Consider the following 26,974-nt stretch of genomic DNA (forward strand, 5'->3'; position numbering starts at 1 on the left):
TATGGATGGCCTCCAGCTTCGGGTAAGACTCAACAAGCTGTTGGGTGGTGGGGGTGGTGTTGCAGCTGCCTTCTGGATGCCGCAGTTGGAAGCCCCTTGGACAGAGCCCATCAAACAAGGTCAGGCCTGCCCCTTTCCCCATCGTTTCTCATTTGCAACAGTTCATTCATGCAAGTTAACCATTGGCTGGGGTTGAGGCTGACCTGCTGAGAATAAAAATGACAATGCCAGGAGGACCAGTCAGCCTAGGTCAGGGGGTGGGCTGACTTCAGGCTAGTTTGTTCCTAGAACCCTGTGATCCACTGTGACAGAATCGCAGCGCTTGCCAGGTGGAGTCTATATCCGTGTTTATATGTGTTTGCTGTGTTAAACGGAACCCAGGTAAGTTAAGGTTGATTGTTTGGTAGTGAGTGAGCGAGTGAAAAGGAGGAGGGCCTTGTGTGTGTGCAAAAGAGGAGACTGAGTTTATCAAAGGCAGGAGAAGACAGTTATTTGATTAGATAGGACTTGGAGATAGTAACAGAGATAGGGCCTTAAGGTTTGACGAAGCTGCATCTAGATAGTGGAGTTGTGGGAATAGGCGTTAGAAGGAGTAGAGTAGGCACGGTAACACCGAGAACTAATTAATTATGAGATATAACTAGAGCTGTGTACCTCTCAAAATTCTCCAGCCTATTTGTGGGCAGAGAAATGGGGCGGGGGGCGACAATTCCACCAAATTTCTACTAGGGGAGGCGAAATTCTGCAACAGTTTTTCACAGAGAGGGCTCACTATTGGCAGGGATTGTAGCACAGCTTCTTTATTTTTTCCTCGGGGATTTTGGTTTACTGCACTGCTTCTGTAGGTCGCAACAGCCTCAACTGTGTTGAGGCTTCCACTTTTCTGAGGCAGGATTTTGAATTTCATTTGCTTGTAACTTTGAGCTTACCCAATCGCTGCAAGGTGGCCGAGTTGTGCATTTTTTTCTCTCCCTATTACACACCTTTCCACGGCTCTGCAGCCTCCCAGGCCACCTGCACTTCCTGAATTGAAAAAGCCCCCAGGGAGGAATGGCCTCATGATGTCTTCCTCATGATGGCTTTGCCTGAAGTGCGAGAAGCCGAGGAGGCTACACACCGCTACAGAGATTATTGTACAATGACAGACAGGACACTCATGCACGCTCATGAGTAAGGTAAACCCAAGAACCCCAAACTCAACCCATGAGAATGTCTCCAAAATCTCTCCTCGTTTGAATTTCTTTTCAAAAGCAATCTCTTTTCTATCAAATTGAGTGAGAAAGGTGGAAAGAAATGTGGGAGTAATTTTCAGTACCACACTAGACGTAACATCTCTGGTATTAAATCAACTTTAATTTGTTTGTTTTTTAAATTCTAAAATCCCACGTCTTGTTCATCTTCCTGCATGCTACAATAGTGTTCCTGTTTCCTGGGTACTTGTCCTGGTTCGGTAAAGGGAACCAATTCAGCATGTTGGGTGTCTCTTTTACCTGGTGAATGCAGGGCTGAAGCCTGTAGGGCAGTGAAGACCGTTGTCCCAAAGCAGAAGCAGACAGACCTGAAGGAGGGGTACGTAACATCCACCAATGTGGTCCACCAACCTAGAATCCCATTATTCACCTATTCTATCACATACATTCTCAATTTGCCCAGAGGCAAAAACATCTACTAATAGGCCTTAAAAGAGGGGTGCAGAACCAGATCTAGAAAAGCTCAGATAGAAAACTCCCTGGAAAAGACCCTGATGCTGGGAAAGGTTGAAGGCAAAAGGAGAAGGGGACAGCAGAGGATGAGATGGCTAGATAGCATCACCGATGCAATGAATATGAACTTGAGCACGCTCCGGGAGAGAGGGGAGGACAGGAAGGCCTGGCGTGCTGTGGTCCATGGGGTCACGAAGAGTCGGATACGACTTAATGACTGAACAACAACAACAACAACCATTCCGCAGCCTTACTTCAGTTCTCATTTTGCAAACCATGCATTGGGGGGCATAGAAGGGGCTTTCAATTGATGGATCACTGGTCTAATTCTGGTGGATGACTTTGTAGCTGCTCATTATTGGGATTCTTGCAAAGAATGCTGGATGAGGTGGGCCTCAGTCTGATCCTGCACTTCTCCTATTCAGCAGATGCAAGATCACTAGAGCTGAGGTGAAGAGCCTTTCCAGACAAACCTTTTATTGTGAGCTTGTGATTCTTCACTCACAGTAGTTTGCAGGTCCTTTACATGACACTGTCATCCTCCAGGGCCTCTCCTGTGCTTTGCACACATTTGTGTGTGTTTTTTTTCTTCCCCCTAAGGAGGAAAGTTTGGTATTTTTTTTCTGAATAGCATTATAGAAATCTAGTGTAATATAATCACAGAATTCTGCTATACTGCAGTGCCACCTAGGGGTTGTGTAATGGAACATATAGAAAGGAAGAGAGAGAGAACAACACATATTAATCCCGCAAAGAATCCGGAAGCAGAAGCCTCAGTAAAGGTGTGGATTAAAAGTCCCAGGTAGAAAAGCCCAGGATGTATGTCTCAGAAGATATTTTTGGGAGAAATGTTCTTGAGATGATTCTGTTTCTCATGACTGCCCCCCAGCCCCACCCCACCCCACCCCAGCAAAAGAAGGTCTCATCTTTTGCAGCTTTTTTCCTGGATATTCTCTACCACCCAGAACTTTGCCAGACCCAGAGCACTGTGTAGGATGCAAAATAATGACCAGGGTGCAACAACAAAACTGAGGAAAAAAGAAAGAAGCGGTGCTTCGACCACTGCTACTGGTGAGGAGAATTTCTGTTGGAGAATTTCTCCTCTCTCGGAAGAAATTCAGTGAACTGTCACCCCCGCCCCCCTACAAAACACACCCAATTTCTCTGCCCACAAATAGGATGGATCATTTTTGACAGGCTGTTTGCACACAGTTCTACATTAACACATTCCAGTTTTGTCTTAAAAGATCTTGACTATGCTTCTTGGATTGTAAAAATAAAATATGCATGTGGATGGCAGGAATAACACTAATAATAATAAAATATGAATGCTACTAATAATTATAATAATAAGCAAGAGCAAAGCCAGCCCCACAGGAATCTTCTAGCTTTTGTTGCTCAGGGTGGGAGAAAGAGAGAGAGAGAGAGAGAGAAGAAAGAAAGAAAGAAAGAAAGAAAGAAAGAAAGAAAGAAAGAAAGAAAGAAAGAAAGAAGGGTCTGGCCATGGGCTGGGGTAATCCACTCCCAAGCAAATGCTTAGGGGAGATTGAAGGGTTTTATAAATAGCTTGAGGTCAGCCCCACTTTGCCCATGTGGCTGAGAAGCATTAGAGAGAATTAATATTCAATCTCTCAGTGAACAGATCATCCCCCTACCCACTCCCCACTGGCACAACTCCGTTCGCATAGGTTTGATCCCTTCTCAGCAAGAAAGCACTGTTTCTGAGATGCCGGTCTGGCCAAAATGAAGGCAGGGCAGGGGAAGGGAACTAAGGGACCCAGGGCCGGCCCTACCATTAGGTGGGGTGGAAAATGCTCTACTGTCAGCCGTGTTGAAGTAACATTCAACTGCCAGTCTGTTTTAGAGTGGCCACTTGTGCATCGCCAAAGACGAAATGCATTGCCAAAAAAGAGGACAGAGGAGGACATGAATTTGTATCACAATTAGGGATGTCAGAGAATTCCGCCACAGACTGAAATGGGATCGAATGCCCTTCAGTCCGTGCCACGGAATCCTCTGCAGGATGACACCATGAGGTTCTGCGGAGCCAGCAGTCATGCGGCTTTTTTTTTGTCTTCCACGAAGAGTCACGAAATTGTCATAAATAAAAACGCAGTGTTGTATATTCCGATAATACATACGTAGGTTTTTTTAAAAAATTAATTGTGCTCACTGCCTTGTTTGTGGGGGTTCTTTTTAAATTGAAATCCTCCGTCTCTGTTTACTTTCAACCAAAACCAGAATCTCTCAGGAGACATTCTCCTGAGGAACGTCCTGAGGTTTTTCTTGTTCTCACCCTCCCTTGGAAAAAGAAGGCACCTTGGCCAAATTTTCTCCATATATTTCCCACCAATTTGGGGTGTCAGTCACCATTTTCCCCACACAATGCCCTGGAATAATGCTAGCTCAGGGACACTGTGGAGGATGCAAAATGTCAGCCAGGATGCCAGTAAACAACAACAATAACAACAATGAACCTTAGGATAAAAGAAAGAAGCTGTATCACAGCCACTGGTGATGGTGAGTGTGAGATATTGTTGGAGAATGATCCTACCAATTTCTCTGCACACAACTAGGGTGGAGGATTACGAGAGGCGGCTTGTGCATTGCTCTAGTATCCCCCCCCCCCGTGAAAATCCCTCTTGCTCTAAATTCCCTTGCCTTCCCATATGGCAGACCTCTCATTCTATGTTACAACAGATACCTTTCCTGCCTCATAACATTGTTTCGTTACACAAGATGCTTCCATCTTGTGTGTGGGGCGGAGGGGGTTAGATCAGGAGACAGCTATTGCCGTCCTTGTAATCTTCCTAAAAGTATCTGGTTGCCCACTGTGGGAAAACGATAGACGATTCGTCTGATCCAGCAGAGCTCTTCTTATTTCCTGCACTGAGCAGGGGGTTGGACTCGATGGTCTTGTAGGCCCATTCCAACCCTACGATTCCATGATTCCATGTTCTTATTTGCTAGGTGTCACGTCCCTTCGTCCTCCCAATTCCCAGTCAACACACTCCAGGATACCAGGCTTCAGGCTCACTACGTTATTAGTTAATGACCAGCTTCCTTACAAATGCAAATTCTAGGAAACACTCAGACTACAAAGGAAACAGCTACTCCACACAATTACGAATACCAACGGAGGAGCTGAATTGGGACTTAGAGAAGTTGCCGCAAGTTTGAACAAGAACTTCCTGGCCAGACTGCGTGGGGGGGGGGAACGTCCCTCCCTTACAGTTGCTCCCTCCTACGTAGGCTCTTACGTATAGCCAACCGGGTGGAGCGTCTGAGCTCTGCCTCTAACTTTCCCCGCTTCGCTCTGCAACGGACCCTGGCCTCCCTCGAGTCACGCCCCTCGCTCTCCTCCTCCCCCGAGACCTGGGTTCTCATGGAGCAGGGAGAGGGGGGACCCTTCATGTCGAGCCATCTGTGTGCCAAGGTCTCGGGAAGAAGGCCTTGCCATATCTGAGCTCACTAGGAAGGGAGCCTCCCCCTGTTCTGGCTGTTCCCATTCTGAGTCTGAGCTGCTAGACATCTCCACATGCTCAGATTTATTCCTGACACCAGGGATAGTTAGGAAGGGAGTATCCAAACCCAGTTAGGGATGCTTGAGGAATCCAGTCTTTGCAAATTCTGATGCAAACTGACCTAATCCATACTTCCTGGACTAATGTGTGGATCAGAATCCAATTATCCTTTAGATTTTGCACTTGTCATTACCTTGTTGTGGTGCTGGAACCTGAGCACCTCAATGACGCCATGAGCTAAACCGTGAAGGGACACCCAAGATGGGAAGGTCATGGCAGAGAGGTCAGACTAAGTATGATCCCTGGGGAAGGTAACGGCAACCCACCCCAGTATTCTTGCTGTGAAAACTAAATGGATCAGTACAACCAGAGATATGTCTGGGACTCCCAGGTCAGAAGAAGAGGGGCCGACCAAGGGCAAGATGGATGGATGATATTCTGGAGGTGACGGACTCGACCTTGGGGGAGCTGGGGGTAGCGACTGCTGACAGGAAGCTCTGGTGTGGGCTGGTCCATAAAGTCACGAAGAATCGGAAGCGACTGAACGAATAAACAACAACAAAACCAAGTTGTGTGATGCCGTTCTTGGCACAAACAATGTACCAAAATGCATTTTAAAAAGCAAGGTTTGGGATAAAATAAGTTCAAGAATGTGTACTTTGAGATCAAATATGTTTGGAAATGCACCTTTTGTGAGAAAATATGTTCAAAAATCTGTATTTAAATACAAATGTTGTGCATTAAAACAAGAAAAGAAAATAACCGATTAATGTGGAAATGGGATGGAACGTACAATATTCACACATACCAGAAATAGAATGATCCATCCATCCCTAAAAGAAACAGTGTGTGTTTCTTTTAGGGAAAGAAAGAACAGAAAACAACAGTAGGAGAAGGTTATTGCCTTGCGTTTTGCTTTGGGGCTTTCTGTAGGCATCTAGTTGGCCACTGAGAAACAGGATGCTGCATAGGGATGTCAGAGAATTTCGCCACGAATCTCGGGGAGGCCGAATGCCAGCACATTCAGCCCCCCAAAATTGGTGGCTAAATGGTCTGCCCCCCCGCCTCCCCCGGGACGGGACTTACCTTGGGCGAATCCTTCTGGCAGCGGCGGCTCTGGCGGTGGTGTGGTAGTGGCGGCTGGTCTTCCGACCGGCTGCCACCGCCGCCATTTCCAGTAAAAAAACAAACAAACCCCAAAAAACGTGATAGGCTACATAAATCATGGCTAGATTTTACAAAAATACCGTGATAGGCTACGTAAATGTTTACGTAGCCTATCACAGCTGAGTAAAAAAACAACAACAACTGCGCGTACGCAAATGGCGTACCATTTGCGTTCCTTATTTTGGCACATCTAGTCTACATAAACATTTACGTAGACTACGGTGAAAATAAGGGGAACGCAAATAGCGTAGATGCTATGCTATTTGCGTTCCCCTTATTTTCGCCGTAGTCTACGTAAATGTTTATGTAGACTAGCCACATAAATGTTTATGTATGTGCCAAAATAAGGAACGCAAATGGCGGCACCCTTGGGCGCTGCCATTTGCGTACGCGCGGTTGTTGTTGTTTTTTTACTCAGCCGTGATAGGCTACGTAAACATTTACGTAGCCTATCATGGCTGACTGCAGGGACGCAAACGGCGGCGGCTACGGCCGCCACCATTTGCGGCCCGGCCAGCCAGGATTCAGGGGTGGAGGGACGGAGCGCCTCCCCCCCGGCCAGAATTTCGGGGGGGAGGGACGGAACACCTCCCCCCCACCGCGAATCAAATTTTGTTCAAGGTAAGTGACTTTCATACATCCCTATTGCTAGGCACTAGAAAGACCTTTGGTCTGGTCCAGCATGGCTCTTCTCAAATTCTTACATCATATACAAAATAAAAACTTAGCAGGAGATCACCATGTGGTGGAATTGCTTATTTGAATTAACTTTTCGGTTAAAATAATAGTGACATTCGGATCACAGATTATTATGGAAACAGGATGGAACACATGCTGCAAGTACAACCCAGATTATATCAGGTGGCATCCATACTTGGGCCAAGATATTTTGCTGCCTGAGGCAAAGGATGACATGCCCCACTCTGCCTAATGGCCTTGGTGGTGACCCCTTTATGAATCCTACCCCAGTAGTTGAAGATAATGCTCAAGATGGTGACATGGAGATTATTCTCCTCAGTTGACAGGGATAGAGAAAACAGTCTGCTTTAGAAGAAGAAACCATATTTGACATTGCAGTTATAAATGCTAGTGAAAAGACTGTTCCAGAGAGAGTCATTGCAACTGACATTATGCCAACAGCAGTTATGGCATGTCTATCATGTCTCCCATGATAGGCATGCTGTAACTGCTATTATTTATTACTTATTAATATATAATAAATATATTAAGAACTTAAGAAGAGCCATCCTGGATAAGACCAAGAGTCCATCGTCCAGCATTCTGTTCACGCAATGGCCAACCAGGTGCCCATGGGAAACCCACAAGCAGGACATGAGTGCGACAGCACCCTCCTGCCCATGTTCCCCGACAACTGGTACACATAGGTACACTGCCCCTGATGCTGGAGGTAGCATAGAATCATCAGGACTAGTAGCCATTGATAGCCTTCTCCTCCAGGAATTTGTCCAATCCCCTTTTAAAGCCATCGAAATTTATGGCCATCATTACATCTTGTGAAAGTGAATTTCATAGTTTAACTCTGCTCTGCATGAAGGAGTCCTTCCTTTTATCTGTCCTGAATCTCCCACCAATCAGCTCGATGGGATGACCCTATTGGGTTTTAGTATTAGGAGGGAGGGAGAAAAATGCCTCCCTATCCACTACATGACAGCCTCTCAGATGTTTGAAGACTACTGTCATTTCCCCCCATATTACTCTCAGGGCTAAACATCCCCAGCTCTTTCAACTGTTCTTCAAAGGGCTTGGTTTCCAGCACCCTCACCATCCTGGCTGCCCTCCCCTGGACATGCTCTACTTTTTCAATGTTGTTCTTAAAATGCGCAACCCAGAACCAGAGACAGTACTCCAGAGTTTCCTTTGCAATGCAAAAGCCCTGCTAAATAACTTCTCTGTTTCTATCAGGCCTCCAGTGGGCACAGCCTCTTCCGGCTGTCCCCCATGGAAGTGAAGTTGATCCACGTGGCCCTGCTTGTCTTTTTCCTGCTCTCACTTGCCATGACCAGCTGCTTCTTGTGGCAATACAGCCTTCCCAAGGTGGAGACCAGTAAGTACCAAATAAAGTGCCCATCTGGTCAAGCTCATTGTGGTCAAATTATTGCCCTATGTACTTGCCACAAACTATGTGTGCAGGAAGTAATGTGGCCATTTATGCATTGTAAGGATGTCAGAGAATTCCGCCACGGACTCTAGTGAGGCCAGATTCTTTAGAATCCGCCCCCCCAGGTTCCATGGCGGAACGGCCTCCCCCACCCCGCCACCCCATGGAATCCCCCTGGGACGGAACATACCTGGCAGCGGATCCTGCAGCTCCAGCAGTGGCGGATACGGCAGCAGATGCAGCGGCGGCAGCTCCAGCTGGTCTCCCAGCCACTGCCGGGCTGCTGCACCACAAATGGCGGCTGCTACGCCATTTGCATCCTTGCAGTAAGCCGTGATAGCCTACGTAAGTATTTATGTAGCCTAAAGGCAGCCACACAAATGGTGTAGCGGCCGCCATTTGCGTGGCTTACTTTTGCCATGATAGGTTACGTAAATACTTACGTAGCCTATCATGGCTTACTGCAAGGACGCAAATGGCTGCCACTACGACAGCCGCCATTTGCGGCCGCAGCAGCCTGGCAGTGGCCGAAACTCCGGCTGCAGCCGGGGAGGATTCCTGGGGGAGGGACGAAGCGCCTCCCCCCCACTGCGGATTGACTGGCACGGAGCCAGGTAGGGATTTCATACATCCCTAATGCATTGCCAGAGAAGAGGAAAGGCACACCAGAAAAAGGATACAAAAGGAAACAGACATTTCCATAAAATTTTGCATGTGATAGTTTTATATGTACATGGAAATTTGGAAATAATTACTATAACTTAAATAAAAACACAAATCGTCTCACCATGGTTTAATAATCCCAGATGTTGTAACCTTTCCTCATAGGGAAGTTACTCCAGCCCCTTGATCATTTTAGTTGCCCCCTTCTGCACTTTTTCCAGCTCTGCAATATCCTTTTTTAGGTGTGGTGACCAGAACTGTACACAGTATTTTAAGTCTGGTTGCACCATAGATTTGTATAAGGGCAGGATGATATGGGCAGTTTTATTTTCAGTTTCTTTCCTAATTATGCCTAACATATCAGCTGAACACTGGGTCAACATTTTCATTGAGCTGTGCTCCACAGCCCCAGGATATCTTCCTTGGTCAGTCACTGCTAGCTCAGCTTATACATGAAATTGGGTTTTTTTGCCCCAATGTGCATCACTTTACACTTGCTTACATTGAACTGCATTTGCCATTTGGATGCCCATTCTCCCATCCTTTCGAAGCTCCTCACAATTCTTTCTTTGTTTTAACCACCAAAATAATTTGGAGTCATCAGGAAACATGGCTGATTGTCACCATATTGGGTGAAAGCCAGAGTTAATCCTCCTTAGAGAAGAACCACAACTAATCTAAGTCCTGTTGATTTTAGTGGATCTACTCTAAGTAGGACTAAGCCTGGATTTCACTCATGGTTAATTAGAGGCAGAAAAACGGTCTTTGATAGCAATTCTTCATGCCCTTCCCAATGTTGCTGATGTTGTTCAGTGGTGGTAACCAGAAGTATATGGGTTTTAAACTAAAATAAAAAGAAAAGTGTGGAAAATCTTTCTTCCTTTCTTTTTTGAACCTGTGTTCCTTACTTCAAATCAAGTTTCCTAATAGAGGACATGATAGGGATTCAGTCACATTGCTTAGCTGACAAACACCTGTATAAAACTAGAGATGGCTGAATCAATTCATTTCTGGTCCATATCATGTTCACATGCTTTAATAAGCTTGTTCTATTCTGTTCCCACATTAATCTGCAATTTTTTAAAAAAATGCATATGGAAATTCACATTTAAATATGCATTTAGAATTCCTCAAGTGTCACTACTTAAAATTGGGACCTTTGACACCCCCTATCCATCTGGGTTTGTTCCTAGGCCCAACAGTGATGGAGGCCAAGCCAGAAGCTGTGCAGATGTGTCCCCGTTACCCAGATCCTGTGCCTCTGGACCACCCAATCCCAATCCTGAAGGATGCTCTGGAAAAGGTACATTGTTGTTGTTTACTCGCTCAGTTGCTTCCAACTCTTTGTGACTTCATGTACCAGTCCACGCCAGAGCTTCCTGTCTGCCGTTGCCACCCCCAGCTCCCCCAAGGTCGAGTAAAAGGTATGTTGCATGATGAGATTTATGGAGTGTGCAGTCTGGAGTATTCCAGGCAACAGTAAACTATCTACCGATATGCAGCAGGTGTTCCACCCACACTGCCTCTGGTGCTGGCTGGCATGGGGACATTGGGGTGATGGGGGGATTGCAAGTAGTCAGATGAATCTGCCCATTATGTTTCTGTATTATTTAATTGTTGTGAACCACCCAGAGAGCTTTGGCTTTGGGGCAGTATAGAAATGGAATAAATAATATCAAAATAATACATGAAAAAAGCCTTTGATTCATCCCCTTCTCAATCTCAAATCTGCTGCAGGTGGACACGCTTCTTCGCCACAAAATCCACAGCCCTGGCATGCCAGCCCTGTCAGCCATTGTCATCTACAATGACACGATACTGTGGACTGGCAACTTTGGGAAACGAAATGGCTCAGACCCCTTCTCTGGCATTCCCAATGAATACACCATTTATAGGTGAGCCAGCACTTCACTCCAATTTCATTGAGTTTTCTGGAAGCTCAGACAGCTCATAGAATCATAGAATAGTAGGGTTGGAAGGGGCCTACAAGACCATCGAGTCCAACCCCCTGCTCAGTGCAGGAATCCAAGTCAGAGCATCCCTGACAGGTGGCTGCCCAGCCTTGTCTTGAATGCCTCCAGGGTAGGAGAGCCCACCACCTCCCTAGGGAATGGGTTCCATTGTCACATTGCTCTAACTATCAGGAAGTTTTTCCTGATTTTCAGCTGGAATCTGACTTCCTGTCACTTGAGCCCATTATTCCATGTCCTGAACTCTGGGATGATCGAGAAGAGATCCTGGCCTTCTTCTCTGTGACAACCTTTCAAGTACTTGAAGAGTGCTATCCTATCTCCCCTCCGTCTTCTCTTCTCAAGGCTAAACATGCCCAGTTCTTCCAGTCTTTCCTCATAGGGCTTTGCTTCCAGTCCCCCGATCATCCTTGTTACCCTCCTCTGGACCATCTCCAGCTTGTCTGCATCCTTCTTAAAGTGCAGTGCCCAGAACTGGACACAGTACTCCAGATGAGGCCTAACCAGTGCTGAGTAGAGGGGAACTAGTACTTCCTGGGATTTGGAAGCATGCCCTGTCTTTCTCCTGGGGCACTGATCAGTCAGTAGCTATCAGTTATGAAGGCTAAATGGATCCTCCCTGTCCAGAGGCAGTTTGCCACTGGACACCAGCTGCTGAGCTCAGACCATGCAGGAAGGCTATTGCTTTCACATCCTATTTGTGGTTCCCCTGGAGGCATCTGATTGCCCACAGTGGAAAACAGGATGCTGGACTAGATAGATATTTGGTGGTCTGAGCCACAGCAGTGTCCTAGTCTGCTGGGGCTTGACCCGCTTGAGGCTCATCACATCATGTCAAGACAGGTCACTTGAAGCAGTATCAGGACCATGGAAAGCTCCCAGTGGGCAATCCTGGAGGACCTATGGAACAATATTGCCTCAACAGGGATCCGAAGCCATCTGAAGCTTTATAAAGGCAGGCAAGACTTGCCTTGAAGGAGCCAAAGGGCCCTTGCCCAGTCCTGACTCCTTTGGCTACTGTGAGGTCTAGGAGATGGACGGGGCTTTGGTGAGATCCTCTGAGTCTAGGGATGAGGTTATTGCCACATTCCCCGGTGTGGAAGTCAATGGGGAAGATACTGAAGGTTCTGCGCTGGAGAATGGGGCCTGAACCTCATTCTCTTCTTTGTCCTCCCACATTGTGGGACCCCAGGTTCAGGGCTCATGACAAGCATGGTCCTTCTTATCTTCTCTAAGTGTACAGGACTAAATACATATGTGCTGACCAATGAGTTTCTTATAGATTAATTTTAAGAATCATAGGAAGGGGTTTAGTAGGCTATCTAGTCCAATCCCCTGCTCAGCACAGGAAGTCCTGAGCTAAAAATGTGAAATGTGGAGACATGTAGAGTAGGAATGGCTGTCACAGGGAAATCCAGCCCATTTGGGGATCGACGGATTTCCCAGAACCCCCAGCTCGGCTTGCATCTGTGAGCTGAGTTGTGAGCTAGCTTTTTCCTGGAATCTGGGAAATGTCTCTGTCCCCCCCCCCCCCACTGATCTAAAATTGCCATTTACACAGATTTTTGGCATAAATTGCATATTTTGTGCAAACTGCACTCACAATTTGTACAAATGGCAGGTGCAATTTGTGTGAATTAAGCAATTTACAGCTGTGATTTGTGCAAATTACACAATTTATGGCTGAAATTTGCACAAATTATGCAAATTGTGGCTGCACTTTGCATAAATGGCAATTTTAGAAAGAAAGAAAGAAAGAAAGAAAGAAAGAAAGAAAGAAAGAAAATATGTGAGTTGGCCCAATTCATACAGATCAGGTTGGGCCAGCTAGTGGGTTAGTGAGCTGGAGTCTGGGGGCTGAGCTGCTGAAATATCAGCAAACTTCACCCCCCGGATGGCTTCCTCTGACATCCTTAATGCAGAGTCATGATTTTGTGTGTGTGCAGTACCTTCCCTGAGTGCATTCCCCTTTCTCTTTCTGATATTCTCTCCCATTCACATCCACAAGCACATCCACAGTAGGGATGCTTGTAAGTTTGCATTTTTAAGCAAGCCAGCCTGATTCACACTTCCCAGATGAACATTTCAATGGGAACTTAGTTATTCTTACAGTTTTGTTTCTGCAATACAGTTCTCAGCTCCAAAGATATACCAAAATGTATGTAAAAATGAGTAAAAAGGTAAAGGTAAAGGTGTCCCCAGCCAAACGTGTCTGACTCTAGGGTGTGGTGCTCATCTCCATTTCTAAGCCGAAGAGCCAGCGCTGTCTGAAGACGCTTCCATGGTCATGTGGCCGGCATGACTGAACACTGAGGTGCACGGAACGCTGCTACCTTTCCCGCCGAAGCGGTGCCTATTTATCTACTTGCAATTTCTTGCTTTTGAACTGCTAGGTTGGCAGGAGCTGGGACTGAAGACGGGAGCTCACTCTGTCACGCGGCACTCGGGTCTCGAACTGCTGTCCTGCCGACCTTCCGGTCTTGCAATTCAGCGTCTTAACCACTAAGCCACCGCGGCCTTATTTTAGATAAAATTTTAGATGAGTATTTTTAGATAAAAATGTGTGTTTTTAGGGTAACGTGTATAAAAATGAGTTTTGTGAAAAATTACATTCATATTTAAATGCATGTTTTGCTGACTTTTTTTTAATGCAGATTGATGTGGAAATGGGATGAGCTGGAGTTATTTATGAACACATGTGCACCTGACATGAACCAGAAACATACTTATCCCTCCATTCTTAATTTACACAATTCACCCATAATGCTCCCATATGTATTGCTCTCACATGTTCACATACCATTCTCATAAGCAGAACATCAGAAGAGTTTAGATATATAGCAACATACTCTAGTTGTATTTTTATTCTGTAGTTTTAATCAATTATATATTATATTGCATTTTCTGTTGTATTTTTCTGGTTTTAATTTTGAGACCTGCCCAGAAAGCTTCGGCTACTGGGAGATATAAAAATGAAATAAATAAATAAACATTTCAAAATAGTTCAATAACAGCTACAAGACATTACAAATTTTAAGTAGTCATACAAATTTCATTAGGGCGATCCAAATATGAATACATATACACCAAGATTGTGGGGCCACGGTGGCTTAGGGGTTAAGACGCTGAACTGCAGACCAGAAGGTCGGCAGGACAGCAGTTCGAGACCCGAGTGCCGCGTGACGGAGTGAGCTCCCGTCTTCAGTCCCAGCTTCTGCCAACCTAGCAGTTCGAAAGCAAGAAATTGCAAGTAGATAAATAGGTACCGCCTCGGCGGGAAAGGTAACAGCGTTCCATGCACCTCGGTGTTCAGTCATGCCGGCCACATGACCACGGAAGCGTCTTCGGACAGCGCTGGCTCTTCAGCTTAGAAATGGAGATGAGCACCACACCCTAGAGTCGGACACGAGTGGCTGGGGACACCTTTACCTTTTTTTATACACCAAGATTAAACAATCAATCCACTAATAATTCATACTAAGACCTAACAAAGGAAAGACAAAAACATACACCAAATAGCAGCAAAGATACATCTTAGCCAAAGCTAAATGCTGCTCTCCCACCCCCCCAGCAAAAGACTGTAAAGAAAGCCCTACCACAATGGTCTCTCTCTAGGCAGAAGGAGTAGCTATTGTAGCTGGACTGGAGTCAGCCAGGATTCCAGAAAGGATGGGCAGAAAGTATGTTCCTAAAATAGAAGTATGTGCTTTGATTTGTAGAATCCCCCAAAAGTTAATTAAGTGCAGTGAAAAAACTGTTTGAAAACTGCTGCTCCAGCTGTATTGTTTGTGTTTGTGTCTGTGTGCATGACATAGGATCGCCAGCATCTCCAAGATCTTTCCCACCATTATGCTGTACAAGCTGTGGGAGGAAGGGAAGATAACATCGCTGGATGACCCTTTAGAACATTATGCCCAGAGCTTCACGATTAAGAACCCTTTGGGACGGCTCGAAGAGTCTGAGCAGAGGTACTCAGCGGATGGACTTATCTTCCTGGAGAAGGGATCACTCCCCCTCAAGCCATCACCTGTGACACTGCGCAGAATGGCTAGCCAGCTGTCCGGTGAGCAATTGTGTGTGCCTCTGTATGTGTGTGCGTGCGTGCGTGCACGCTCATGTGTCACTGGCAAGCACATTTTCAATTCTGCTGAACGAACCTGCCTTTCTCTAAGCTTGCTGCATTCCAAAGTTGGGCCAGACCTCCCTTTAAAGTGGAGTGAGGCAGCTGCCTCAGGCAGTAGGTTTGGGGTTTCATGAAAGGACAGCAAATTGCTGGTTATTTGATGTGTTGTTGTTGTATCTTTACTGACAGGGAGGGAGGGGTCACTTATGAGATTTTCTGCCTCAGGGGTTAAAACAACTTGACCTTGCCTTGGGTACTATGCGTCTGCATTTGGAGAGGGGGCATTTGCTGTTCTGTCTCAGGCAACAAAATGTATTGGTCTGCACCTGATTCCAAGCCTCTCAGAGGTCAGCCAAGGACCTGGGAGAGTCTCACCCTTCTCTGGGCACGACAGAAGGGTAGGGGATCTCTCTGACCTCAAGTTGAGCATTCTGGCTGCGTGCAACAGGGATCAACCCCCAAACCAAACTCAGACCTGGAGAGAAGGAGGACAGGGGCTTTCCCCTACACTCTGTCAGAGATTCCAAGCCCTCCCATGGAGTAGAATCATAGAACAGTAGGGTTGGAAGGGGCCTACAAGGCCATCGAGTCCAACCCCATGCTCAATGCAAGAATCCAAGTCAGAGCAACCCTGACAGATGGCTGTCCAGCAAAATTGTGAGGCAACAGAGACTGGCTGTGCAATCCACAAACTCTTTTATTCAGTTGATAGCACCTCTTCACACCTGAAGTGACTACAAAGGCTGGGAATTGTCCTTTGGGCCTATTGAGCTAAAATGGAGCTTTTGTTAAGAGAGATACTGAAAGCAGAGAAGTTGCCTTTCAACTAATGGATGAGTTTCCCACTGTGCTCAGAAGGCTTTTTCTGGGCTCCTCCCTTCAGGAAGGATCCTTCCAACCCAACTTCTGATGGGCAGCCAATCTGGAGGGACGCCTCCCACCTTATCTCAGTTCCGCCAGCTGAGAGGAGGTGGGAGGCATCTGTCAATTCTGCTGCTCGCTCTCCCTCTGACAGAGGCCGGGTTCCCAAAGAGAGGGGGGACGATGGTCTCTGTGCCTGGCCCTCCTGCTCGATAGGCCCCTGGGAAGGTTCTTCTCTGGTTCCTGAAGAGTCTTGGGGAATTTCCTCCCTTACTCCCTGTCTTGGCTGGGCTTCTTCTAGCTCCGTCTCCAAACCTAGATCAGAGTCAGAAACCAAAACAGAGAACCTGGGCTGGGGATGTCAGAGAATTCCACCACAGACTCCAGTGAGCCCCCCCCCCGGAGTCCGTGGAGGAACAGCCTTCCCCCCACCACCACCCCGCGGAATCCCCCTGGGACGGACCTACCTGGTGGTGGACGCGGCGGCGGCGGCTCCGGTGGCAGCGGCGGCGGTGGTGGATGAAGCGGCGGCAGTGGCTCTGGCTGCTGCTGGGCTGCTGTGGCTGGAAAAGTCGGCCGTCATAGCGGCCACCATTTGCATCCCTATGCTAGCCCATGATAGGCTACGTATATTTTTATGCAGCCTATCACGGCTAAAGCGGGGACGCAAATGGCGGCCCCTACACATTTGCGTCCCTGCTTTAGCCGTGATAGGCTATGTAAATATTTACATAGCCTATCACAGGCTACCATAGGGACGCAAATGGCGTCTCCTACTCAGGATGCCATTTGGGTCTGCACCAGCCTGGCAGCAGCTGGAGGCCCCGCTGTGGGTTGGCCCGGCCGGCAGCTCTGCGGCCTGGCCACGGAGCGGAGCCGGCCGCGCAAGATTCCAGGGGGGAGGACCGGATCACCTCCCCCCCATCGAGGATTCCGGGGGGAGGAACAGATCGCCTCCCCCCACCTGCGGACCCCAGCGGAGCCAGGTAAGTGTGGTTTCATACACCCCTAGCCCGGGCCCAATCCTGACATAGTCATGCTCAGCCTTGAAGGCACTGAGACTTGGCACCAAACCGCGATAAAGACCCTTGGTTCTCAGGGGAAGATCAAGGGTGAGCAGAAATTTGGGTGAAATACCAAGGCCAGCCAAAATGTGTGGTCCTCTGACCATTGATAATAATTATAGACCTAGTATATGATCAGATGTTGTTGTTGTTGTTGTTTAAAAAAAAAGCATCTCCCAACAACCCTCAGAGGGAGCACTCTGTTAATTCCCCATTTGTAGGCAGAGAGCCAGTGGTGAGAGTGATCCCTGCCTACCAGGGGTGTCCACAACCAAGTTTAGATTTGAAACCATGCCTCATCCATCTAGGGTTGCTAGGTTCCATGCAGGACAAGTTTCTCTGGTTGCACAGATGGGACAATAATTGCCATTTGGGGTGTTATTGCACATTGTGAAATTTCTCCCTTCTACACAGAGCCTTCTCCTATCCTGGATGTGAAAATCCAGCCCAAGGACAAGTCCAAGTATCTGACCACTGGACAAAACCAGAAGATCAGAGGAAACTGCCCAAGCTGCCACCATCATGTCCCAGTGATGGTCTTTGCTAGGGCTGCATAAGAACTTCCCAAGCACCTTTATCTGACCTTTGTCCCCAGCCAATGAAATCTGCCCTCTCCCAATCTTTGGGGCATCCCCACCAAATCCTGAATACAGTAGAAGAATTTTGGTTGTATATGTATCCATTGAGGACAGCCCTGATCTTTGCACTGAGCCCCTCCCAAGAGTGTCAAGTTTCTGGCAATGAATCCCAGCAAAGTCATCTGAAGAGGAGCCTCTGGTCAGCATCCTAGGGGGTTCACTGTGTACTGGAAGTGATGCTAACTTAGGCCTATCAGAGACAATGCATCTTAGAGTGAGGTCTAAACCTAGCTAGCAGGTCATTGTCCTGATCTGGGATTCCTGAGCTATTAATTATCTGCCACTGAAGGCTATGCATGAATAACAATGATGCCAGATGTGGGAAGATCCTGGCCTGATCAGTAAACCCTCTCCGTGTGCATATAATGAAATCTGGCACAAATATCTTCTCCAGGAATCCCCAGAGGGTCCAGCCACTAATCCCCCACAGCAGTGATGGCACCCACCCCGATGAAGCTGCTCTCAGTCATCCAGACGAGAGCCTCTCTCGCCTCTCTCTTCTGTGAGCAGATAACAGGGAATGGGAGAGATGACTTCTCTTTGGTGTCTTGTCCCTGGTGCTGCAGGTTTGCCCAGGCGGCTGCGTTCCACAAGTCTGTTGTGGAAAGGGACCACCCAAGAAGCATTGGCACTGTTGAAGGATGATGTCCTGGTGGCTGATCCAGGAACCAGGTGAGCACACATCCTTTCGGTGAGATCCCCTCCTCAGGGGACAATTATGGCTAAGGATGGATGAATCTTTAAAAAAAAACAATCTCAAGCCCTTCCTCTCCCGAATATGAAGAACTTCTCAGTGTTTGGTAAATTCTCATCAAAATAAACTGCCATTAAATTCTCGTCCATCCGCACAAGCCAAATTCAACAGGTACAACTATTCCCATCATGGAGGACACTGTGCTGTACCTGCCTGCCATATTGCTATTAAAGATGAGGAGCCCGTCAGAAAAAAGAAAAAAGAAAAAAAAGAGGTTGCAACCCTAATTCATGGATAAAAACACCGGGATTCAAACCAGTGGAGGCTGGTGGCTGCAATGTCAATGGGGCTCTGGATGTGCTCTGGGTTTCTGTCAGAACTCTAAAGGAGCTTTCCAAGGTGCTGAACCTGTTTTGGGGGTTGGGGTTTCTGACTGATTCAAACCCAGACTTTTGAGAGCAACACACTCCAAACTCTGGGCCTGGATTGATGACACTGTCGGCAATGGTGGGAGTCAGAGAGGCAGGGGGAGAAAGAGGAGAAGCAAAAGGAAGAAATCACAGGAAACCACATTGTCGGCTATAGAGATCCTAAGGTTAGCTGTCGTCAAGATTCTCATGCACTAACTAACTGGAACACTGCCCCCTTCCAGTAACTTGCAGGCGAGGTTGCAATATTCCCAACACACATGGAGGGGAACTGGAGCAGGGCTTTTGCCTGGAGGAGACAAGTAAGAGGCGATATCATGGGCATCTTCAAATATCTGAAGGGCTATTTGGGTAGAGCCCAACATCCATGGAGTTTTGGGTAGCTCCATGGATGATGGAGCAAATTTGTTTTCTGTTGTTCCATAGAGCAGGACCTGAACCGACAGGTTCCCGTTGCAAAACAGGGATTTCTAAGCTAGGAAGAACTTCCTGAGGGTATGAGCTATTCAGCAGTGCAACAGACCGCCTCAGAAAGTTAGAGGATTTTCTCCTTGGATAGAGGATTTTAAACAGAGGTTGGATGGCCACCTGCGGGGGATTAGGGATGTCAGAGAAATCCACTGCAGATTCAAATGAGGCCGGATTCCAAAGAATCCGGCCTCAGGAATCCACAGCAGATCGGGACCACTTACCTTTGCTCCAGGAGCACTGGAGGTGGAACGGCACTCAGCTGCTTCTTCCAGCCAGAGCTGTTCACCTCCTCCCTGTCCCTGCCAATCGCCTTAAAAAAAAATGTCTTTTTTTTTTTTTTTTAAGGCCATCAGGAGGATGTGCTCATAGACTTATACACAAAATGGAGCGGTGAATCTTGCGTATAAGCCTATGGACACATAGACTTATACACAAGATTCATGACTCTATTTGTGTATAAGTCTATGGGCACATCCTCCCGATTGCCTTTTTTTTAAGACTTTTTTTAAAAGGCAATCGGCAGGGACAGGGAGGAAGCGAATGGCTCTGGCTGGCAGGAGGGAGGAGCGCCCCCAAGCCAGTTCCCACCCCCGGAATCCGAGCGGAGTAGAACTGCTCTGGAGGATTGTGGGGGGGGGGGAGGAACGGATCGCCTCCCCACCCCACGGATTCCCCACCAAAACAGATGGTGGGGAATCTGTACACCCCTATTGGGGATACTGTAGCAGTTGTTGTTGTTCAGTCGTTCAGTCGTGTCCGACTCTTCGTGACCCCATGGACCATAGCTCGCCAGGCCTTCCTGTCCTGCGCTCTCTCCCGGAGTGTGCTCAAGTCCATATTCATTGCATCGGTGATGCTATCTAGCCATCTCATCCTCTGCCCTCCCCTTCTCCTTTTGCCTTCAATCTTTCCCAGCATCAGGGTCTTTTCCAGGGAGTTTTCTCTTCGCATTAGGTGGCCAAAATATTTGAGCTTCAGCTTCAGTATCTGTCCTTCCAATGAGCAGTCAGGGCTGATTTCCTTTGGGATGGACTGATTTGACCTCCTTGCAGTCCAGGGGACTCGTAAGAGTCTTCTCCAGCACCACAGTTCGAAAGCACTGTAGCAGTGGATTCCCTGAATTGGTAGGGGTGGACTACATGACCTTTGAGGTCAGCTTGAACTCTATGATTCTATAAACAAGCCACCATTGGGTAGTTTTACTGTCCCTGGATCCATATAGGCATGGAGCTAAAGTACCCCTCCTTGTTTTTCCTCAGAATGCTCCCTGGTTTACTAGTCCAGTGAAAGACCTGAAATGAATTAGCGCTGTGATCAGGGTTTTGTCAATTCCTGGCTAGGAACAGGAACGGATCTATGATAAACACTCCTGGCAGGTTACACCTAATAGTGATTTAAGTGCTTCTGCTGTGGGAAATCTTCAAAGCAGCTCAGCTGATCCCTTTCTTCTTGTGTCATCTCCTGAGAGATTTAATACCCCCAGATACCGTTTCTCCATCCAGGAAACAGAAGGGTGGGGGAACCACACTACTGGGATTGTGCCCTTGTTGTGTGTGTATGTGTGTGTGTTCTGAATGTCAAATTAAATCCAATCCAGCAGTTGCATTTTAATGTTGAAGAGCTACAGATGAAAACCTATCAAATGTTGTTGGCATAATGTCAGCCGCGCCCATCACAGAAGCAGCTCAGTTTGTGACTGGTGCCAATGACACACGTGAGGTGGGTGGATGTCACTCACAAATTGCTAGTGCCGCAGCAACATTTCTAGGAATGCTTCCAAAACAGTCCTCCATCCAAATTCCCCCATGGATTTCCTGAGTTTCTGAACTTTCCTCTTGTTTCTGAAGTGGAACCCATGTATTAGGAACTTTCCATTGATCTGGGTTGTTTGTTTTTCATTTCTGTGTTGACTTCTTTCTTTGTTTACTTATTTATTGCTGTTGGTTCCTTCAGCTCTGCTTTACCAGGGTACATGTACAGGATGCACGTTGACAAATTTCTGCAAAAAGCAAAGCTGATCTCATCGCTTTCATGACTGCATCAAGGTGTGTGTGTGTGTGTGTGTGTGTGTGTGTGTGTGGTGTTTTTATTAGTGCTGTGCTGAAAATCCTTCCATTTTTGGCATTTTGGGGTGGGGGGGATGAAAACTCTGGAGAAAGAAGCTGGGAGAGGTGAGGATTTCAGAGAAGTTTCTCCTTGGGGACCATGTGACCTCTCCCTCTCCAATAGGCATTCAGGAAGAAGTCCTCCTGGGCTCCTGCAAGTACAGGAGAGGTGTTCTTTAATTAAAAAAAGAAAGAAAGAAGACCCCCTCACAAGAATTGCTTACACTTAAAAAAAAGGTATGTGGAAGCCCTGTCCTCCTCCCCAAGGAGAAAATTCTCCAGAATTCTCCCCCTCCCTGTGAAAGAGGCAGAAAAGACCATTCCTCTTTCACAGGGAGAGAAGAAGTTCCCAAAAATAGGGGGGCAGGAATCAGCACAGCACTAGTTTTTTTTCTTGATCTGCTTGTGCACTTCTGGACATGGATAAAACACTCTAAGAAAGCCATTTTGATGCAATTGTGCATATAGTTTTATTGAGATTCTTTTAGGTGGTGTCTTACGGATGGCACAGGAGAAATGTGGAAGAGAATTTCAGAAGCATTCATAGAGTATGCAGTCTTCTGTGGCAAGAATGCCATTGTTTCTCTGTCTATGGTGCGGGTGGGATGGCAGAGTCAAGTCTTCTAGACTGGCGGTCACCTTGGGGGGGAAAAAATGTTTCTCTCTCGTTCTCCTCCCCTCCTTCTCCAGGTGCCATTACAGCAACTTGGCTTTCTCACTAATGGCATATGTGCTCGCAGAACACACTGCTGAGGGGCAGTACCAGCACTGGATCTCTGAGAATATCCTTGACCGTTTGGGGATGGAGGACACGGGCTTTGACATCACACCTCCCATCCGTTCCCAAATGGCTGTTGGTTTCTACAGTAGTGGACAACCAGCTCCCCTCTATGACCTGGGCTGGTACAGGCCTTCTGGCCAGATGTACTCCACAGCTGCTGACCTAGCCAAGCTAGCCATGGTTTTCCTGGGCACTCACCACCGGCGTCTTCTGGAGCTGGACACTGTGAAGACCATGCTGACACCTCTCTTCAAGTGCTCCAGTGAGTACTTTGCCAACAAGACCGGCACACCCTGGGAAGTCAACGAGCAGCTCGGCTATGACGTCTTCAGGAAGGATGGTGACTTGGACGGCTACTCAGCCACGTTCTCCTTGGTCCCCAAGCTCCGCTTGAGCTTCATCGTGCTGATGTCCGGTCCCCGCCCTCAAGGGGGAGACATTGTAGCACAGACATACAAGTACCTGATCCCTGCCATGGAGTCCGCCTTTCGTGAAGCAGAGAAGAGCCTCAATCCCCCTCCAAGTCCCACCCCTTACACAGGCTACTACACCTACTCCAACTTGACTTTCTATGAGATCAAAGTTGGTGCTGGCGGAGTGCTGGTCATGCAGCAATTTGGACCGCACATTGAGAAGCTGATCCCCGAGAATTATCGGACAATCAAGCTGCACCACCTCGAGGACCGTGTCTTCCAGGTGGTTTTTGATAAGGAGTTCCCATGCACCCTGCACTTAGGCTCAGCCTCAGTTTCCCTGGAGACTCAGGATGGGCAGCTTTTTAATTTCTACCCTTTTGACCGGAAGGGATTGTCTCCTGGCTTTGATGCTCCTGGTCTGAACACATACAACATCTTGCGCATTCATCGCAAGCCGGTGTTCTACAGTTAACTGCTGACTGCAGGAAAGTCATTTCTACTCTGAGAGACCCCACCCCCAGATTCTGTTATCCAGTGAGCTGGCTGCAGAAAAGAAGTGTGTGCATGAAGAGAGAGAGAGAGAAGGTGAGAAAGCCCTGACGTCATCATTTTCCTCTTTCCTCTAAAGTGACTTGCCGGCTCCCAGCAGATAAGACTTCCTCCTAAAGTCCACCACAGCTATCCACCTGAACATCACCATGAGGCATGCAGCAAGCATCTCCTGAGCTACTGAGTCACAAGATCTTTTGGGAAGTTATTCTCCATAACAACACAGAATCTGGGACCATGTTACTGGGACATGCTCTAATTCACGTTCTCAGCATGAACAGGTTCTCATCTAAGGCCAGTCTTGAAACTGAGAAAGAAAGAAAGAAAGAAAGAAAGAGAGAGAGAGAGAGAGAGAGAGAGATTCCCTGCCTATAACCTAACTGAGCACCAGACAGACAGCAGTGTGCAGTTGTGCTGTTAGTTAAGAAGACTGCAGTCATCTCCGTGCCCCAGGGGAGTTTCTGCTTCACGTCTAGAGGCCATGAAGGATCAAATGGCAGCTGAGAAAGATGGGAAGATTGTGAAATTGCTTCATAGGTTTGTGCAGAACTGTTTAAATATAACACATGTACACACACACATACACACACACACACACACACACTGTTTGTATTGTTGGAATGCATGTTGTATGGGTGAATGGCTGTGTGCCTTTGCAGGCATAAGAGCGAGTCCCTTTTTTTGCTGTGGATATTTCTGCACCAGGGTGGCATGAAGGGATGGGTGGACACTGTTTCATGGGAATATATGAGGATCATCTGCATCAGAAAGTATGCCTGTTTATGTTTAGAGAATGGCATTTGCAAGTTTGTGTGCTGTGTGGCAGGGAGCAGGGGTTTGCCCATGGCTGTGTAAGCGCAAAACCACTTGGATAATGTACCCTGCCAATAAAGGACTTCGATATGGATGCATCGTGCAGTGACAGGATGACAATCTTTTTATTTATTTATTTATTTATTTATTGCATTTATACCCCGCCTTTCTCCCTCTCGCAAGGAACCCAAGGCGGCTTACATTCTCCTCCTCCTCACCGTTGTATCCTCACAACAACAACCCTGTGAGGTGGGTCGGGCTGAGAGTCTGTGACTGGCCCAAAGTCACCCAGTGAGCTTCCGTGGCCGAGTGGGGACTAGAACCCGGATCTCCCGGCTCCCAGTCCGTTTTGAGTGCATTCGGAACACAAACCTTGTCCCATGGCTAACTGATGGAAAGCCAGGCTCTCAGAGGTGCAACAAGCCAGAAAGGGTCTCGTATACGAAGATGCTGTCAGGCTGATCCAGGTTGCTCGAGCAAACCGCGGTAAAGTATAGGGACACCCCTGAATTTCGTAATCCCTGGTTTAGAAATACAAATCTCAGAATACCTCACTGTGCTCATCCCAAATACAAAGTGAGCCTTAAGGCCCCAAGAGTTTGGCTCTGATTAAAATATGAGCCAAAGAACGACTCACACTCCCTGCCTGATTCAACCTCCTTTCCCGTCCCCCTTCCCATCTCTTTTCTTTGCTTGCTGCTACTCTAGTGGTGATGGAGGGTCAGGGTGGGAGGGAAGAAGACCCTTTCCCTGCTCTGTCTCTCTTTCTTGCCCCCTTCTGGTGGCTGGCACACTGTCATCGCTGCAAAATGGGTGCCAAGAGTGCCAGGAAATGTGATTTTCCCAGGGCTCCTGGCAACTGCTTGGAGGCTCACTTAGGAGAGGGAGATTGGGGGAGGGAATGGATGGGGGTCTGATTTTGCTCATAATTGGCTCTGGATAAAATAGACTGAGCCATCTCCTAAGTTTGGGGGGATTGTTTAGTTTTCTGAGTGCAGCTACTAGCCTAATAAAGGCGGTTCGGCCCATCACTACCTTTCAGCACCCCTCCATCTGACCTTTCTGCCCACAAATGGGATCAGTTGACCCCAGATATGTGACTAAAACCTGACACCCCCCCAGTCCCCAGCAATGGTTAGCTCCAAAACCAACATCAGCCACTGTAGCTCTCCACCTATCCACTTACATACAGGATATCAGAAATTGTTGGGAATGCTAAGGCAGAGAGGGTTGATATATTTCCCCACCAGCATGCCAATCTTATAAGCGTGGGAGTACTTCCACACAACTGGCTTCCAGCACAATAGGTCTGCTGGGCTATAGCTGCAATTTGTATATTGGAAAAAATGGTTCTATAGCTGCAATTTGTATATTGGAAAAAATGGTTCTTCCCTCTCCTAGCTCAGTCACTGGGGATATTTCAGTGCATCGTACAATGTGTTCAGGCAACGTCTGCAGGCACCTACTGCCTATTACATGTTCAGTCTTTAGAGACAGGGACACAAGATCACTTTAAGCTTTGAGGACCCCAGTTAGACGTATCTGAATGACTCTGAACTCTACTTCGCCCAATGTCTGTATCATGATCTGAATTGTTGTGTACTGCTAGGGATGTATGAACATCTCCTTCCTGATTGCAAATTATCCGAATGTGTCCCGTTCGTTCGCAAACCCAAATGCAAACGCAAGCGGGAGCATAATTTCCAGGAAATGTTTGCAATTTCCCAATCTCGCATTCGCGTTCAGAAGTGTGCATGTGCACGCTTCTGAAAATGTGCCTTGCACATGTGCACACTTCCAAAACTGTCCATTTCCCCTCCAAAACAGCAGTTCCATGCTTTCGGCTCCTGGCGAAAGTGTGGGGTGTGTTCTTGGAAAAGTGCCCATCTTTCATGTTTGAAAATGCACATTTTTCCTGTTTAAAAAAGAAAGAACGAGGCTCACATTCATGAGTGAGAATGTGGCACAACAAGCATTGAGGTAGAAAATGGGGAACTTTGAAAAGCTTGACTATCGCTCCCTCTCCTATCCCTCGTCTGTGCTGCTGCCTGCTGTGCAAGCTCAGAATGAGAGTGTCTCTGGTATCCTGAGTGCCTGTACCCATACTCCCCAAGGGCAGGATTTCTCCATCTGGCATGCTGTGCCCCACTGAACCATCCTCCAGTTTTTTGTGGCGTGCATCACGATCTGGATTTTGAGGGCTGGTTGTGTGGGAGGTGTGGTGTTAGGTCACGAAGAAGGACAGGCGGGTCTTCTGCTCCTCCCAGCCCTCTGATCCCTTTGGAGAGGAGGTTGGTGAGTCTGTTAATTTTATACCCATTTGGCCTAACTTCTAGGGACATAGGAATAGGGGTGCTAGAGAAATTTGAGACCGACTACAATGAGCTCAGCTTTCTAAGAATCTGACCTGCGCTATCCATTGTGGACCAACCTCTTCAGGCCATGTGGAGTCTGTGGACTTCTGGATCTTTTTTTTTTTTAACTTTCCTGAAATTTACGCATATTTATTCATAGGACAATATGCATGCTTCTACTGAGACTGGTAAATATATGTGGGGGAAAGCTGAATGGAACGGGGAATAATATGCTAAACGTTACATACTAAGATCAATTATGTACATTTTTGCAAACGCCCTTATGTAATTATTTGCATATTTTTCCACACAATTTTTTTTTTTTGGGGGGGGGAATTGAATCTGTCTGTGAATGAATGCCAGGACAAAATGTGCCTGACAATCCGTGAAACACAGATGGAATGGGTTTTATGCAAGCCACACATCCCTAGCTGAACCAAGAGGCAGAATCGTGTTTTATAGACAAAAAATCCATACAAGTATCTACGTAGGAAGCTGCCTCGGCCCATATCAGGCTCTTTGCCCATGTAG

At 47.3% G+C, this 26,974-nt stretch overlaps 1 protein-coding gene across 1 annotated transcript; it reads left to right on the plus strand.

Annotated features, from left to right (window-relative positions):
- The first annotated feature begins 1 nt into the window (after position 1).
- Positions 2-23,199, plus strand: LACTBL1 (lactamase beta like 1). Its single transcript, XM_084821727.1, has 7 exons — positions 2-22; positions 8,318-8,459; positions 10,370-10,479; positions 10,914-11,071; positions 14,962-15,209; positions 18,399-18,504; positions 22,221-23,199. Exons 1-7 carry the CDS (start codon positions 2-4, stop codon positions 23,197-23,199), a joined length of 1,764 nt encoding a protein of 587 aa, XP_084677853.1.
- The last annotated feature ends 3,775 nt before the right edge of the window (positions 23,200-26,974 follow it).

The sequence above is a fragment of the Heloderma suspectum genome, chromosome 15 (genome assembly GCF_057233095.1).
Source record: "Heloderma suspectum isolate Gila_16-S chromosome 15, 16-S_ref, whole genome shotgun sequence".
Lineage (NCBI taxonomy): Eukaryota > Metazoa > Chordata > Lepidosauria > Squamata > Helodermatidae > Heloderma > Heloderma suspectum.